The sequence below is a fragment of the Artibeus jamaicensis genome, unplaced genomic scaffold, assembly GCF_021234435.1.
Source record: "Artibeus jamaicensis isolate MK-2021 breed Jamaican fruit bat unplaced genomic scaffold, CSHL_Jam_final scaffold_3151, whole genome shotgun sequence".
NCBI lineage: Eukaryota > Metazoa > Chordata > Mammalia > Chiroptera > Phyllostomidae > Artibeus > Artibeus jamaicensis.
This window is the reverse complement of record NW_026522037.1, coordinates 3,049,263-3,062,373: the sequence shown is the minus strand read 5'-3', so window position 1 is coordinate 3,062,373 and position 13,111 is coordinate 3,049,263. Positions and strand designations below refer to the sequence as shown.

Genomic DNA, 13,111 nt, shown 5'->3' with positions numbered 1-13,111 from the left:
ATCATACTGACGGCCCAGAAATGCCCCCCACACGTCAGAACGGCCCTCACTGGACCGATGTTGGAGGCTCCCGCACTCAGGTGGACCGAGTGGCTGTGGCCGGAACACGCCTGCCCCCAGTTCGCTCTCTGACCTGCACGCGGTCCTCCTTTCTGCTGCTTTCCCAGTTGGCTCAGGTTGTCCTCGCAGGTCGTGTGCGTGACAGCGATTACAGGTCGTTGTGTAAGCACCGTGCATGGAGCGGGTGGGCCTGGCGTCCCAGGCCGACCTGAGAGCCTTTCTGCTGTGCTCGAGGGGACTTGGGCATATTGACTCCACGTGGGTCCCCGCTCCCAGATGGTTTCCTGCTGCACAGTGGGGGCCGATGTGGGGTTTTTGTTGTTTCCTGGCAGCTTTTATGAAGCTGGAATGCGCAGTCGAGGGCAGAGTTCAGGTGCCGCAGAAGGCTCTTCTGCAGCCCCAGGGCGCTCACGGTTACGAGCGCTTCCTGGAGCTGTCCGTTCGGTTTGTGGAGAGAAGGGGGTCCTGAGGGGGAGTCGGGCCTCTGCCTGTCATCCCTCCTGTCCTGGCTCGGTTACTAAGAAGAAGTAGTCGTCTGTCTGAGAGCAGAAGCAGCCGGGAACCACAGGGTCCTTGTGAAAAAATGGGATAGGAGACAGGCTTGGTATACAATTCTGTATTTTTATTTAATGAAGGAAAAGAGAAAGTTCCAGGTCCCAAAATGGTAAGCTCACTATCGGGTTTCAACCAGATATTAAGGCATAAAATAGTGTTGCTAATAGATAAATGTTTTGAAGTGTTTGTCCCTGTGAGTCAGTGACAGAAACCTGTAAAGCAACCTCAAGAATGACTAACGTGTCTTTGTTTTGGTCGGGCTGCAGTGCCGCCGGAACAGAGGGAAGCCCGCAGGTGCGTCTGGAGGCAGGCCGGGAGCCTGGCAGCCCCACCCCTGACTGCCGGGAGAAGCTGGAGACCGCCCCGAGCCTTAGCAGCAAATTCAAGAAGGCTTTGCCGCTCCCAGACCCCAGCATCAAATCTACCAAAGAAGAAGTCTCTGAAAACATCTCAGCAAAACTTGAGGAGTCTTTGCCCAGCACCGTCCACCTCTGTAATGCCAAGAACAGCACTGGGGATGACCACCTTTCTAAACTCTGTGACCCCGGGAACTTAACAGGCGATCAGAGCAAAGCATCCCAGGATGTAACAGGGGCATTATCAGAGAGTCCCCAGGACTCGGCAGCAGAGGAAGCCACGGGGAGGTTGAGCCCGAGTCCCTTGGCACCGGCCGAGGACGATGGCACGCAGGAACCCTCTGTGCACAGTGGCCGAGACAAGGGCACCGAGGGAGGAGAAGATGCGCCCGATGGCACGGGGGCACCTGCCAACGAGCTGCCCTCTCCTCCCTTGGACAAGGTCACGGAAAGCCATTCAGAAGCTGGTGGGGCTCCTGAGCAAAGTTCCGGGGACCAATGTGATGAGAATAAGGCTGGGCAGAAAGCCCAGGATCATTCCCCAGTTAAGGAAAAAATCAGCAACCTCCGAAAAGTTGACCGAGGACATTATCGCAACTGGAGAGACCGCTCCTCCAGTGGGGAGCGCCCGAGGGACAGCAGGAGCAAGACAGAGGACCATTACCACAGGAGGCGACACCCCTACACGCGAGAGCGGGTGCTGCAGGGCCGCTTCCGGGCAGAGCACTGCAGCGGGGGCCCGCACCACCCCTGCCAGCACCACGGCGTGGCCAGGCACCGCCACCACCGCTCCCGGAGTGGAGGCCGGTCCGACCAGGGCTGGGGCACGCACCACCACGCGGAAGGTGGGCACTCTTGGGGCCGGGAGAAGTACTACCCAGACAAGAGGAGGTGGGACAAGTGCAGGTATTACCACGACAGGTACGCCCCCTACACGGCAAGGGAGGCGTGGGAGTGGAGGCCTCTGCACAGCGACCGAGACTACGACCGTGTGGGTCAGCACGGTGGCCAGCCACACAAGGACTGCTACAGGAGCGGAAAGGGCTACGGGCTGGCCGCCAGGGAGCGGGAGCGGCACCGCTTCGGCAGCCCCCGAGCGGGCCCTCCCCACGCCCCGCCTCCCTGCCCTGAGAAGTACCCCCACGAGAAGACTGCACTGGGACCCGAAGGCAGCAGCCGTCACCTTGCCGATCAGTTTCATGAACACCAAAACGTAAAGTCCCGAAAACGACGGTACGATAGTATGGAAGACGACGACCCGTACGGAGAAAAGAAAGCCTGGAGAGGCTCGCCGAGGGGCCCTGTGGAAGAACCTAAAGGGAAGAAGCACAAAAAGTCAAAGAAGAAGAAGAAATCCAAAGACAAACACCGAGAGCGAGATTCCAGGTGAGGGTGTGGGCCAGACGTGTGCACCAGGGCGGGGCGGCCACTGGTCACGCAGCTTCCTTTCCGCTGCGGACCCAGCCTGGAACCAGTGGGGGGCTGCGTGGTGTTTATGTTTTATTTGTGTATCTCATTTCTGTGTGGGTTTTAAGAGTTTTTATGGGTTGTTAAAATTTACCTCTGCTTTTAAGTTGTATCTCAACAGTATCATAAAATGCCTAAAAATCTCATTTTTCAAAAATTGCCATTTTGATTAATACTCTGTAAATGAAAACTTGGGGTCATTGACCTCACAATTGATGCTAACGTTCTTAATGGTCACACATGCTTACGTTGTCACGTTAGTGTTTTCCTCAGACTCGGCCACTGCCCGGACAGTGAGAGGCCCATCCCCGAGCGGGGGTCTCAGACACACCCTCTGCTGCCTCCATTTTCGTCCGTTTTTCTGTCTCCATTCCTCATTTTGGAATCTCACTGGCACACGTGTTTTTTATTTTTGCTTATTTTACTTTTTAATTTTATCGTTTATTCTATCACAGTTGTTCCATCTCCCCACTCCCTCAGGCAGTCCCCACACTGTCATCCATGTCCGTGGGTCATGCACATGTCTCTTTGGCTACTCTGTTCCCTGTGTTGCACTTTATTTACCCCCTGTGACTGTTCTGTCACTGACAATGTGTACCTCTTAGTCCCCTCACCTCTTCACCCATCCCCCTCTCCCATCTGGCACCCATCGAAACATTCTCTGTATCTGGGAATCTGTTTCTGTTCGGCTTGTTCATTTGTTTTGCAGATTCAATGGTTAACAGACATGTATTTGATACCATTTTATTGTTTGTATTTTGTAACTTTTCTTAAAACCCTTTAACATTCCATATAATACTACCGGCTTGGTGGTGACGAACCCCCTTTAGCTTTTTCTTCTCTGGGAAGCACTTTATCTGCCCTTCTGAATGATAGCTTTGCCAGGTAGGGCAGTCTTTGTCATTGTAAGTCTTTGCTTTTTATCTTTTTGAAAACTTCTTGCCAGTCCCTATTAGCCTGCAGTTTCTTTTGAGAAATCAGTTGACAGTCTGATGGGAACTCCTTTGTAGGTAGCTCTCTGCTTTTCTCTTGCTGCTTTTAGGATTCTCTGTCTTTGACCTTTGGCATTTTAATTACGATGTGCCTTGGAGTGGGCCTCTTTGGGTTCATCTTGTTTGGGATTTTCTGCGCTTCCTGGACTTGTGTGTCTATCTCCTTTACCAAGTTAGGGAAGTTGTCTGTCATTTTTTCAAGTAAGTGTAGTTTCTTGCTCTCTCACTCCTCGCACCCCCAGAGTGAATGTTGGTACTCGTGGAGTCATCCCAGAGGCTCCTCCTATCTTCATATTTTGGGATTCTTTCTTCTCCTTGTCCTGACTGGTTGATTTTTGCTTTCTTATGTTCCAGATCATTGATTTGATTCTCAGCTTCATCCACTCTATTGTTGTTTCCCTGTAAACTGTTATTTCAATTAGCATGTCCCCTTCCTTTCTGACTGGGTCTTGTTTATGTAGTTGAGTTGCTCACTTAGTTCACTGAGCATCCTTATAGCCAGTGTTTTGAACTCTGCATCTAGCAGATTTGTTTCCATTTTGCTTAGTTATTTTTCTGGGGTTTTGTTCTGTCCTTTCATTTAGGGTAGGCTTGGTAGCATGGCCTGAGGTAGTAGATGTCCTACAGGGTCCAGCGGCACTGCCTCCCTTATCACCCAGGCTGGGCACTCAATGTGTGCCCACCAGGTGGGCTGTGTACACCTTCCTGTTGGAGTTGAGCCTTGATCGCTGTTGGCATGTCCAAGGTCAGGCACTGCCTGTATTTTGTCGGGTCACACAGCATAAGCTAAAAAGTGATCTGCAGGCCATTTAGGGAGCTGTAAGGAGCTCACTGAAGCCAGATGCTGCTTGTTTGAGAGGACTTAGGAAAATATGAAGCATAAGCCAAGACAAGCCATTTACAGGGAAAAGCCACTGGGAACAGCTTGGGTGGACCCACAAGTTGGGTGGGACAGGGCCTTGGGGAATCCCCAGGGCAGGGCAAACAGTGTGAGCCAGGTTGATGGAGTCTCAGATGTGGCCCCCACCTGCCAGCTGTTGGGGGAGGGCTCAGAAAAGGAACAATGGCCTCTGCCAGCACTTGTGTCCGGGAGAAAGCTGCCCCTCAGCTCTCTCCCTGAGGCTGGACACTTCAGTTCCTCTCCATATGCCTCTGGTGCCTTTCAAGCTGCTGCCGCAGCACCGGAGCTCAGAGGGAGGGAGTGTGAGTAAGCCTGGGCCTAGGTTCTTTAAGGGAAGCTGCCTGGGACCCCAGAAGTTTCTGTCTTCCACAGCCTCATTCCTGCTCGTATGTACAGCCAAAGTTGTGGGGATTTCTCTTCCTGGCACCGGAGCCTGGGCTGGGGGGCCTGGCATGGGGCTGGGACCCCTCGCCCTTGAGATATCCCTTCCGACCTTTATTCACCACACATAGGTGTGGGGCTAGTACTTCCCAAACTCCTGCCCCTCCTTCCAGTCGTGAGGTGGTTTCTTTTTTAATTCCGTAGTTGTAGGACTTCGTTCAGCTTGATTTCTGATGATTCTGAATGATGGTGGTTCTACGGTTCGGGTGCATGTTGGTGTGGGTGTGCGAGAAGGTGGGCGTTGTGCTGACCTATGTTGCCATCCTGACCAGAAATCTCCCCGTGAAATCTTTCTGTGTTTTTAAAAAGCTGAATAATTGGTCAGAGCTAAACTGGTCAGTGATTCCCTTGGAAATGACCTACCCATGACAAGATGAGCACAAACTATTACACGTTTCATACATTTGACGTCTCTTAACACCGAAGCCCAGGGGAGAGCACCGCGAGGCTGTGGCAGCTGAGGGGGCGGAGCTCGCCGACACCTCCCCGGGGCTGAGACGCCTGCATGGCCTTGGTCCCCGCAGCCCTTCCCCTGGCTTTGTGGCCGAGCACCCTGGCTCCCCAGCAGAGCCAAAGGCAGTGGGGGGATGGGGTTGAACTGGGTGAATGTATGACCCTGGGCTTAAAAACATTACTACAGTGCGTTTTTAATTAGATGAGAAATTTACCTGTGTGTGCAGGAAGGCGTGTGCACAGTGTGGGTATAAAAGCCAAGGGGCGGGCCGTCTTTGAGGCGGTTGCGTTTTCGATGGTTGGAGCCCTGGCTGCTTCCCCTGCAGGCACCCGCAGGATTCAGACCTCTCCGGACCACACTCTGACGTGGACCCCCACAGACACAGGAAGAAGAAGAAGAAGAAGAGGAGACACTCACGGAGATCTGAGGACTCTGGTCAAGACACGGGACTGCACTCGGCCAAGGCCACCGGCTCGGAGACCGCCGGCCATCTGCGGGGGGCAGGGGGTCCCCCACTCACCGACAGCCTGCCCCCGGAAGGGGCTGGGCCTCTCCGGGAGAAAATGAGACACGTCCGGATGGCCAGCAGGGGTGACCGGCGTCATCTGTCAGAGTGTGGCCAGGGTAAGGAGACACTTGGCATTAAAATACAGAAACGGGCTTTGGGGAGCAGGTGACTGTCCCATGGGAAGAAAACCTGCATAGTGTGAGAGGGTGGCTCAGGAGGGGGCCCCCACCCTGCACCCCGCCCCGCCTGTGCGCCCCGAGGCCCACGCAGGGTTTATTTGGCACTGAGCCCCGAGTGTGCATGAGAGCCGGGCTGCATGTGCCTAGCAGGGCCTCCGGGCCTTGCCTCCGGGGTTCAGGGCTCCGGGTGTCTTGAGTACTTGCTTTATGAAGGACTGGAGTTTTTACACTGTTTTCAAATATTTTAAACCATTTAAAAAATATTCTCTCTCTCCTGAATCCTTCAACCTCTAGCATTCTGAGTATCACCTGGAGGTCACTGTTGCCGGCTTCAGGGGCAGCAGCTGGCGGCCTGGCTGAGCGGTGCCTTTGGGAGGCACTTCTCCCAGGTCTCTGTCCCCTTGTCATTAACTGTGTGGTCCTTTCTGCTCTCATTGCACTGAAAGCCGCCCCTCCCTGTCCTAATCTTTGACCCTGGAGAGCAGCTCTGAATTTGGGAGAAGGCACGACATGGGGGCAGTGGACCAGAGCAGGGGCCGAGGGCCTGCCGGTTAGGAATGGTTTCAGCACCTGAAGAGGTTGGGAAAATCCAAAGGTTTCAGTTTCCCTGACGGTGTGTCAGGGTGAGGCTGCGCGTCAGGGCGGAGCCGCAGTGTGGTACAGCCCGGCTCTTGCGGTCTCTGGGGGAAGAAGCCTGCCCACCCTGCCCGGACGCTGCGGTGCCCGTCTGTGACTGTGACCGTGGTTGCCCAGAGGCCCTGTGGTTCTCGACCACGCCTGGCCTCTGCTGGGCCGTCAGGCAGTGGGTGTGGTCAGCCAGTGGCAGGGCGGAGGGCACCTGACTCTGAGGCACAGGGCCGTCCCACGGGAGGGTAAGTGCGGTGGGAACTCCAGCAGCACGTGGCAGCAAAGAAGTGGAGCTCAAGTGTGTGTTTGCTCTGTTTTTAAGAAATTAATGTGTATTTTCAGATTGGTTTCCTTGAACATGACGGCTATTGGGGAAGGGTGGCGAAGATCGAGTCCTTGTTCCCTCTGCTTCCTGCTGGCATGTGGCAGTGAGGGCTGTTGTGCAGGGGCCCCAGGGCGTTCTCCAGGGTTGCCAGCCCCTCCCTGTTCACCCTGGGCCCTCTCTGGAGAGCCACAGTGGCGGCCTGGGTGTACCGGTGATGGAGCCTGCCCTCAGCTGGCTCTGGGGGGAAGTGTGTGAAGTGCAGGCCTCACTGCTGTGTCTCCAGGGGCTGCCGTCAGGCTTTGCCTCATGGTGGCCCAATGGTCCTGTGTCCCCCAAGAAGGGCCAACCCTGTCACCTGGCTGAGGACAGACCCCGTTGTCTGACATGTGCCCTCTGTCCCGACTGCTTACCTGCCTCCCTCCCTCCTGCTCTCAGGCTCCATTAAAGCTCGCTTGCTGTGGTCCACACGCCAGAAGGATGCTCAGCTGCTGGGCTCACGCTGTCTCCCCCGGGGCGTGGCTCTCATTGCTGGGCTCCTGGCCTGTTGTTCTCGCTTTCAGTGGCACGGCAGACCCGGCTTCTGGCAGCAAAGCTTGCTGGTCCCTGTGTGGAACTGAACGCCAGGCTGCCGGAGCTGGCTGTGCGGGGCATCACTCCCTGCTCACAGAGCAAGGCCCTGTGCGTGCGTGAGCTCACTGACTTGTTCCCTAACTTCTGCTTGCACCCTAGGTGACTGAAGACTCAGCCTCAAAACCAGGACGTCACTAGTCATGGTAAGCTGTTCCTAATTCTGTCCCCTTGCAGCTATAGGGGCACTGCGGGGACACGGAGCGGGTCCGGGGCTTGGGCTGTGGGATGCGGGTGCCCCCAGCAGGGGCAGCCGACCCTTCTGTTCTCCAGGCTGGCACCGAGCTTACACTCTCTTATCAGCACACTGCCTGGGGGACGCCGTGTCCGTACACTCAGGCGGTCCCTCTGTCCCCTGCTCACTGTGAACAGATGAGCACACGCAGCGCATGGGAGTCAGTTACCTGGACATGCTGGACGCGGTGGAGTCCAGTGTCCTCAGCCCAGACCTGCCCGCAGCCTGAAAGGAGCCCCCCGGGCTTCCCTCCCTCCACACACCCACCAGTCCCTGCCCCGGGGGTGCCAGGCCAGCGCTCCCACAGACCAGAGGTGGCCGGCCCCACCCCAGCCTCAGCCAGAGAGGACTTTGCTTTGAGGTTTGGGTGTTCCCAACAGATCCAGAAGCTACACAGTGCTGTGCAGTTGACTGCTGGGGTCTCTTCAGTGGCCCCGAGGGCAGAAGTCACACTTTTGTGCCCCGCCCTCTTGCTGAGGGGAAGTGGACAGGGAGCCATTTCCCCAAATGTGTCACTTCTTGGCAGCAAGAGGGATTAAAAAACAAACTTGAGTATCTTCAGAAGATTAATTTGCAGTTAACTAAGATGCTTTATCAATGTGTCCTCAAAGGAAAGACCTAAGCCTAATTAAGGAATTAAACCCTTGAGAGGAAATGTTAGGATTGGGAGGGATTAGCCAGTTGGGGTTTGGAGGCACAGTCCGTGCCCAGCAGAGGGCGCCTCCGCCTCTTGGCTGAGCTCCCCGAGGGCTGCTGCCTGCACCCGCCGGAACCAGCCCGCTCCCCACGGCCCTTCAGAAAGGCAAAGCTGGGGGTCAAGGAGGAGCTGCTCCAAAGACCTGGGGGAGCCTGCTAACAAGGAGCCCACAAATAAGGAGTTGGCGTGACTGACTCACTGGGCCCTTTGTTCCAACTTCCTGCCTCTTGTTTTTCAGATTCAACATGTTCAACAGAAGCCATCCCCAGCCCAGCTTAAATTATAAATATAGAAAATAACCTTGTTCAAATCTGCGTGGTGCTTCTTTAGTAAATACTGTACAGATTTTACCATGGACAACTTTTTTTTTAGTTTTTACCTTTTCTTAATTACCCTTATTCCAAATGGACGAACACTTTCTACAACTGCTGAGCATTGTAAAATCCCGTGTATATAAATCACAATTGAAAATAACGCCCTGGACTAGAACATCTCAAATGCTGCTTAATCCCAGACTCAGGTCGATCACTGTACCCACGCGATGCTCCTCCAAGTCAGACAGCCAGTGCGAGGCCCGCCGGGAAGCCAGCGCTGTTACACGCGCGACTGACAGTATGTACATTTAATTTAAAGACTTATTTAAAGCTCCACCAGCTCTCAGCCAGGCTTCTGAGAGCAGTCTGTTTTCTGTAACGTCTGATACTAGAAACTAATTTGCTTCATATTTTAGTTGTATTCAAGATTTGAAGGTGTATTTTATAGACAAGTTCTGTTTTTGAACTTTGTGGAACTATCCCAATCAATTTACCAGTTATGATGAGTATTTCCATTATGAATGTATAACCCGAACATTGTTTGTAAAGCCTACAGTGTGTTTTTTTATTACATAACACTTTTTATACAGTGTCTCTTGTCTTAACTACGATACCGGAGTCTGAGTTGTCAGCTTGGTCCCTTAAAAGTTTCTAGTTACAGACACAATCATACTGTGATTTTATTTTTAATATGGATATGCTATCAAACTGTGACACACTTATAACTCACTGGTCCTGCATCAGGAGAAGGGGTGGGGAAGCTGTATTTGATACAGTTTGTATCTGAATAATCTGTATGGTTTATACAGTTTGTGTTGTTCAGAGATGTCTAAAGTTTGATCTTTGTTTTTTTAAAGATTAAAAAGCACTTGCCCCACTGTAAATACACAGCATGTAAAATTTATAGAGTGTATAAATGGCAGCGAACTGAGCACACGTGTCTGACTCTTCACTGCTGTCCTCCCCATCTGCTTACAGACACACCTCACGGCTTCCTCCCGTCGCCTCCGCTTTCTTAGAGCCACCGAGTGCGGCTGCAGACTCCGGCCCAGCCCGGCCCGGAGGCGCAGACCTGACGGCGAGCGGTCGCCGGGCCGCCGCCCGGCGCACAGACCCGGGTCTTCAGATGGCCTCGTGGGAGCAGTGCGTTTGGTTTATTCAGTCAGCACAGTATTTGCAGTCGGACAGCCACACACCCTCCAATTTTACTGTTTACAACAAAATAGCGATATAGGGTATTTTTTCATGCAAGTTGTGGAAGTATATACACTGAATAAACACTCCAGAAATCAATATATATGTACATTATTTACACATTAACTGTATTTACTGTAAATAGAAATGTCTCTAAGAAAAAATAAGAAAACGAGATCACTTGTGGCTTCTGGTCTACAACAGACCTAACCTTTCAGCAGAGCACATCTGTGTAGACATAGGCATCTTCACTTTGAAAATACGCATTGCTTCACAGGAAGCATTGAATGCTGCTGTGTCTGTACATAGCTTGGTACCACGTTAAACTGCTCAAAAACGTTCCGTGACCTTGAAGACTCCTGTCTGGGTCCAGGGCCGTCCAGCTGAGCCTCACCTGCTGACCAAGGCGGGCGGGCTGTGGAAGCCGCTGCGTCCACCCAGCGCCCTCACCACTTCCTGCCCTCTCTCGGGAGGACAGCGTGTCTTTGGCCAGAATCAGGATGATAATTCGGCACAGGCACCAGGCCTGCCTGAGGGCTGGGTGGGGCAGTGGCCGCCTGACTTCGAGGTTAATACTGTTACCGTGAGACCTGGGGCTCAGTGATTTCCTGTAACACTCGGACGGCAAGGTGTGTAGGTTCTAAGCACCACGACTCTCTGCCTCGCTCCTGGGAAAGGGCCCTCGAGCGAGTCTCGTCACGTCACGAGCAATCAGGGGAGCACTCTCGTTGAGTGCTTCTGAGTTCACTCCTCCCAGCCCCACTCCGAGGCCAAACCCAGGACACAGAAAAGCCCTGTAGCCTCAGGGGCCTCCCTGGGTCAAAGGACAGAATATCCTGGTGTGATACTGATCTCTCCGCTTGCGGGCCGGCCTGGGGGCTGCGCTGCTGGACAGGGCTTGGCAGGTGGTCCAGGCAGCCCCAGTCTTCACGGCAGACGAGCCCAGAGCCCTGCGTGTGCCAGTCGGGCATCTCCGGGATGACATGTCTTCTCACAAACTAAACTTCCGAATCTGCGGTATCGGTACAATAGCAAAACCCGGGAGCCTGGGAATAAGCTGTCAAAGCCAGTTTGACGCAAGCTGGAGAGTCAAGGGCTCAGACCCTCCGCAGACGAGTGTGACTTAAAGCCACGTCCAGCCCAGCTGCACTGAGGCCCAGGGCCCTCGGCCGTCCAGTCCTAGCAAGGCCGCTCGTGGGGCAGCGACTCCTGCTGCTGGAGCCTCCACACAAGTGCAGAGGTTGGTCCGAAGGGTTCCTCCTTGGACTTGGACGTAACTCAGAGGTGTCAGTTCCGGGTGTGCGTGTGCAGACGGGGCGGCGAGAGGCTTCTGTGGGGTGAGGGGCCCACGGCCAGAAGAGCCCCCACGGCGGACACACAGCACCCAACAAAAAAGTTGTGTGTCACGAGCCTGTCCTGAAGGGCCCAGGGCCGCCAGCCCTGTCCACCTGTGTGTCTCAGTCCAGCTGGGGACGTGAGGGGACCCGCAGACGTCCTGCGGACGGCAGCCTGAGCCTCTGGCCGTGGGCCCGCACCAGCCCACCGCACCACTGGCGCGCGCTGGGGGCCTGCACTAGTAGTTACAGAAGACCCCGGGGGCCACACGTCACCCCCGCAGCGAGGCTCTCCCTGTGCACGGTGGGAGAGTGGGTCTCGGAAAGAATGGGGTAAGATGCTGTCTACTTACATGCGCACTCGTCACACTGACAGATCTGGTCAGTTAGCAGACCGGTGACGGGAGCGTCCGTTTTGCCCCCAGGTTCTGAACAGTGAAAACAAGGGCCCGTGGCCGGAGCCCCGCGTCCCGCTGAGCACGTGCTTGTGGGCGTCGGAACGGTCAGGTGGTGGCCTCACACGGGTCCACACAGACGTCTGCTGGGGTGCAGCACTCACGGGACACCCCAAACCGTGAATGCCAGTGATTGGCCTTTCTATCCAGAATCTGTGGGGCCACCCAGTCTGAGTGGAGGCGGCCCCGGGAGGGACGAGGCCCCCCCAGAGCAGCAGCACTTGGAGCGTGCCCTGCGGGGCCCGAGCCCCACCCAGGTGAGCGCCCGCCCCGGCGCCCACCCCCTGGCGGCGGCATATATGGTGTCTACATAATGTGTTTTCAGTGCACGGTAAATACTTGTGTCAGGAGTTACATTTATAGCTGCCATTCTAAAAATACTATTAGAAAGTATCTCTCATTATAATTTCAAAATAGAAAAAGGCATATAAAAGCTATAATCCTATACATCTGAGGAAAACTCTGAACAGAAGTGGTAGCTTTTCCTTTGCGGTTCCCATGTGGAACAGCGGCCCCCAGAACAATGAAGATCCCCAATGAGCACGTGTGGCAATGGCGTGGCCGGGTCTGTGGCCCGGCCCGTGGCCCGAGTCCGCCGTACCCTCTGTCACGGCCGATCCTCCAGGCCACCGAGCGGGGAGGCTCGGCGGGGGGAGCCACAGACTGTGCACAAAGGCTTCGGAGAACCAGGGGGCCCTCGAGGCTGCCAGGGCGAGAGCAGAAGCCCCGCCTCCTGGGACACCTTCTGGAAAAAGCCACGTGGGGTCCGGGGAGGCCTTGCCGTCACTTTGTGGTGGGGTGTGGCGGTTACTTTTTACCTGTTCAGGCGGGGAAGCTACTTTTTATTGGCGATCCTCCTTTTCCGTGTGGCCAGCATGTCATAGAAGGGGTCCCTACTGATGCTTGCTCTGGGGGAAAACAAACAACTCGGTTAGGAGGCCTCCCCCCGGCACCCCGCAGGCCCTCTGACCAGAGGACGGGTGTGCCCTCTGCAGGGGGCAGGGCCACCTTCCTGGGAGTCTGGAGACGGGCCAGCTCCTGCACGCACGGGCAGCACACGCAACACATGTGCCCGCACGTGCACTCTCCCCAGCTTCACGTGTGTCAGCCCTGACGTTCCTGCCTTGCAATTCATACCACAAGCACCCTGCTTCCACTTCATCGCCAAGGCTGGAAGCCACGGTAAACAAGTGCCGGCGCCCGACCCGGGCCAGGCCGCCCCGCAGCGCCTCCGGGTTTTGCAGGCCTCCAGTGAGGCAGACAGGTGACTGCACAGGCCACCTGCTTTCTCCTTCTGTGCTTTCAACCCACGCTCTTGTCAGAGTTTTAAATTCATCCATAAAGAGTGAGCTCTCAAAGCCCTGGGCTCCCACCCTCTGCCCCGATCCAT

General features: G+C 55.0%; 2 protein-coding genes across 6 annotated transcripts in view; one reads left to right on the top strand and one right to left on the bottom strand.

Annotated features, from left to right (window-relative positions):
- Nucleotides 1-8,734, top strand: part of USP42 (ubiquitin specific peptidase 42) — a 32,549-nt gene extending 23,815 nt beyond the window's left edge. For all 3 annotated transcript variants that reach the window (XM_037134820.2, XM_037134819.2, XM_037134822.2), the window contains exons 15-18: nucleotides 882-2,357; nucleotides 5,552-5,850; nucleotides 7,595-7,638; nucleotides 8,663-8,734. In XM_037134820.2, coding sequence (XP_036990715.2) covers nucleotides 882-2,357; nucleotides 5,552-5,850; nucleotides 7,595-7,602 — 1,783 coding nt within the window. In that variant the 3' untranslated portion in view covers nucleotides 7,603-7,638; nucleotides 8,663-8,734. The remainder of the gene's footprint in view (nucleotides 1-881; nucleotides 2,358-5,551; nucleotides 5,851-7,594; nucleotides 7,639-8,662) is intronic.
- A 1,139-nt stretch (nucleotides 8,735-9,873) lies between these two features.
- Nucleotides 9,874-13,111, bottom strand: part of CYTH3 (cytohesin 3) — a 49,501-nt gene continuing 46,263 nt past the window's right edge. For all 3 annotated transcript variants that reach the window (XM_037134824.2, XM_037134823.2, XM_037134825.2), the window contains exon 13: nucleotides 9,874-12,629. In XM_037134824.2, the coding sequence (XP_036990719.1) occupies nucleotides 12,557-12,629 (73 nt within the window). In that variant the 3' untranslated portion in view covers nucleotides 9,874-12,556. The remainder of the gene's footprint in view (nucleotides 12,630-13,111) is intronic.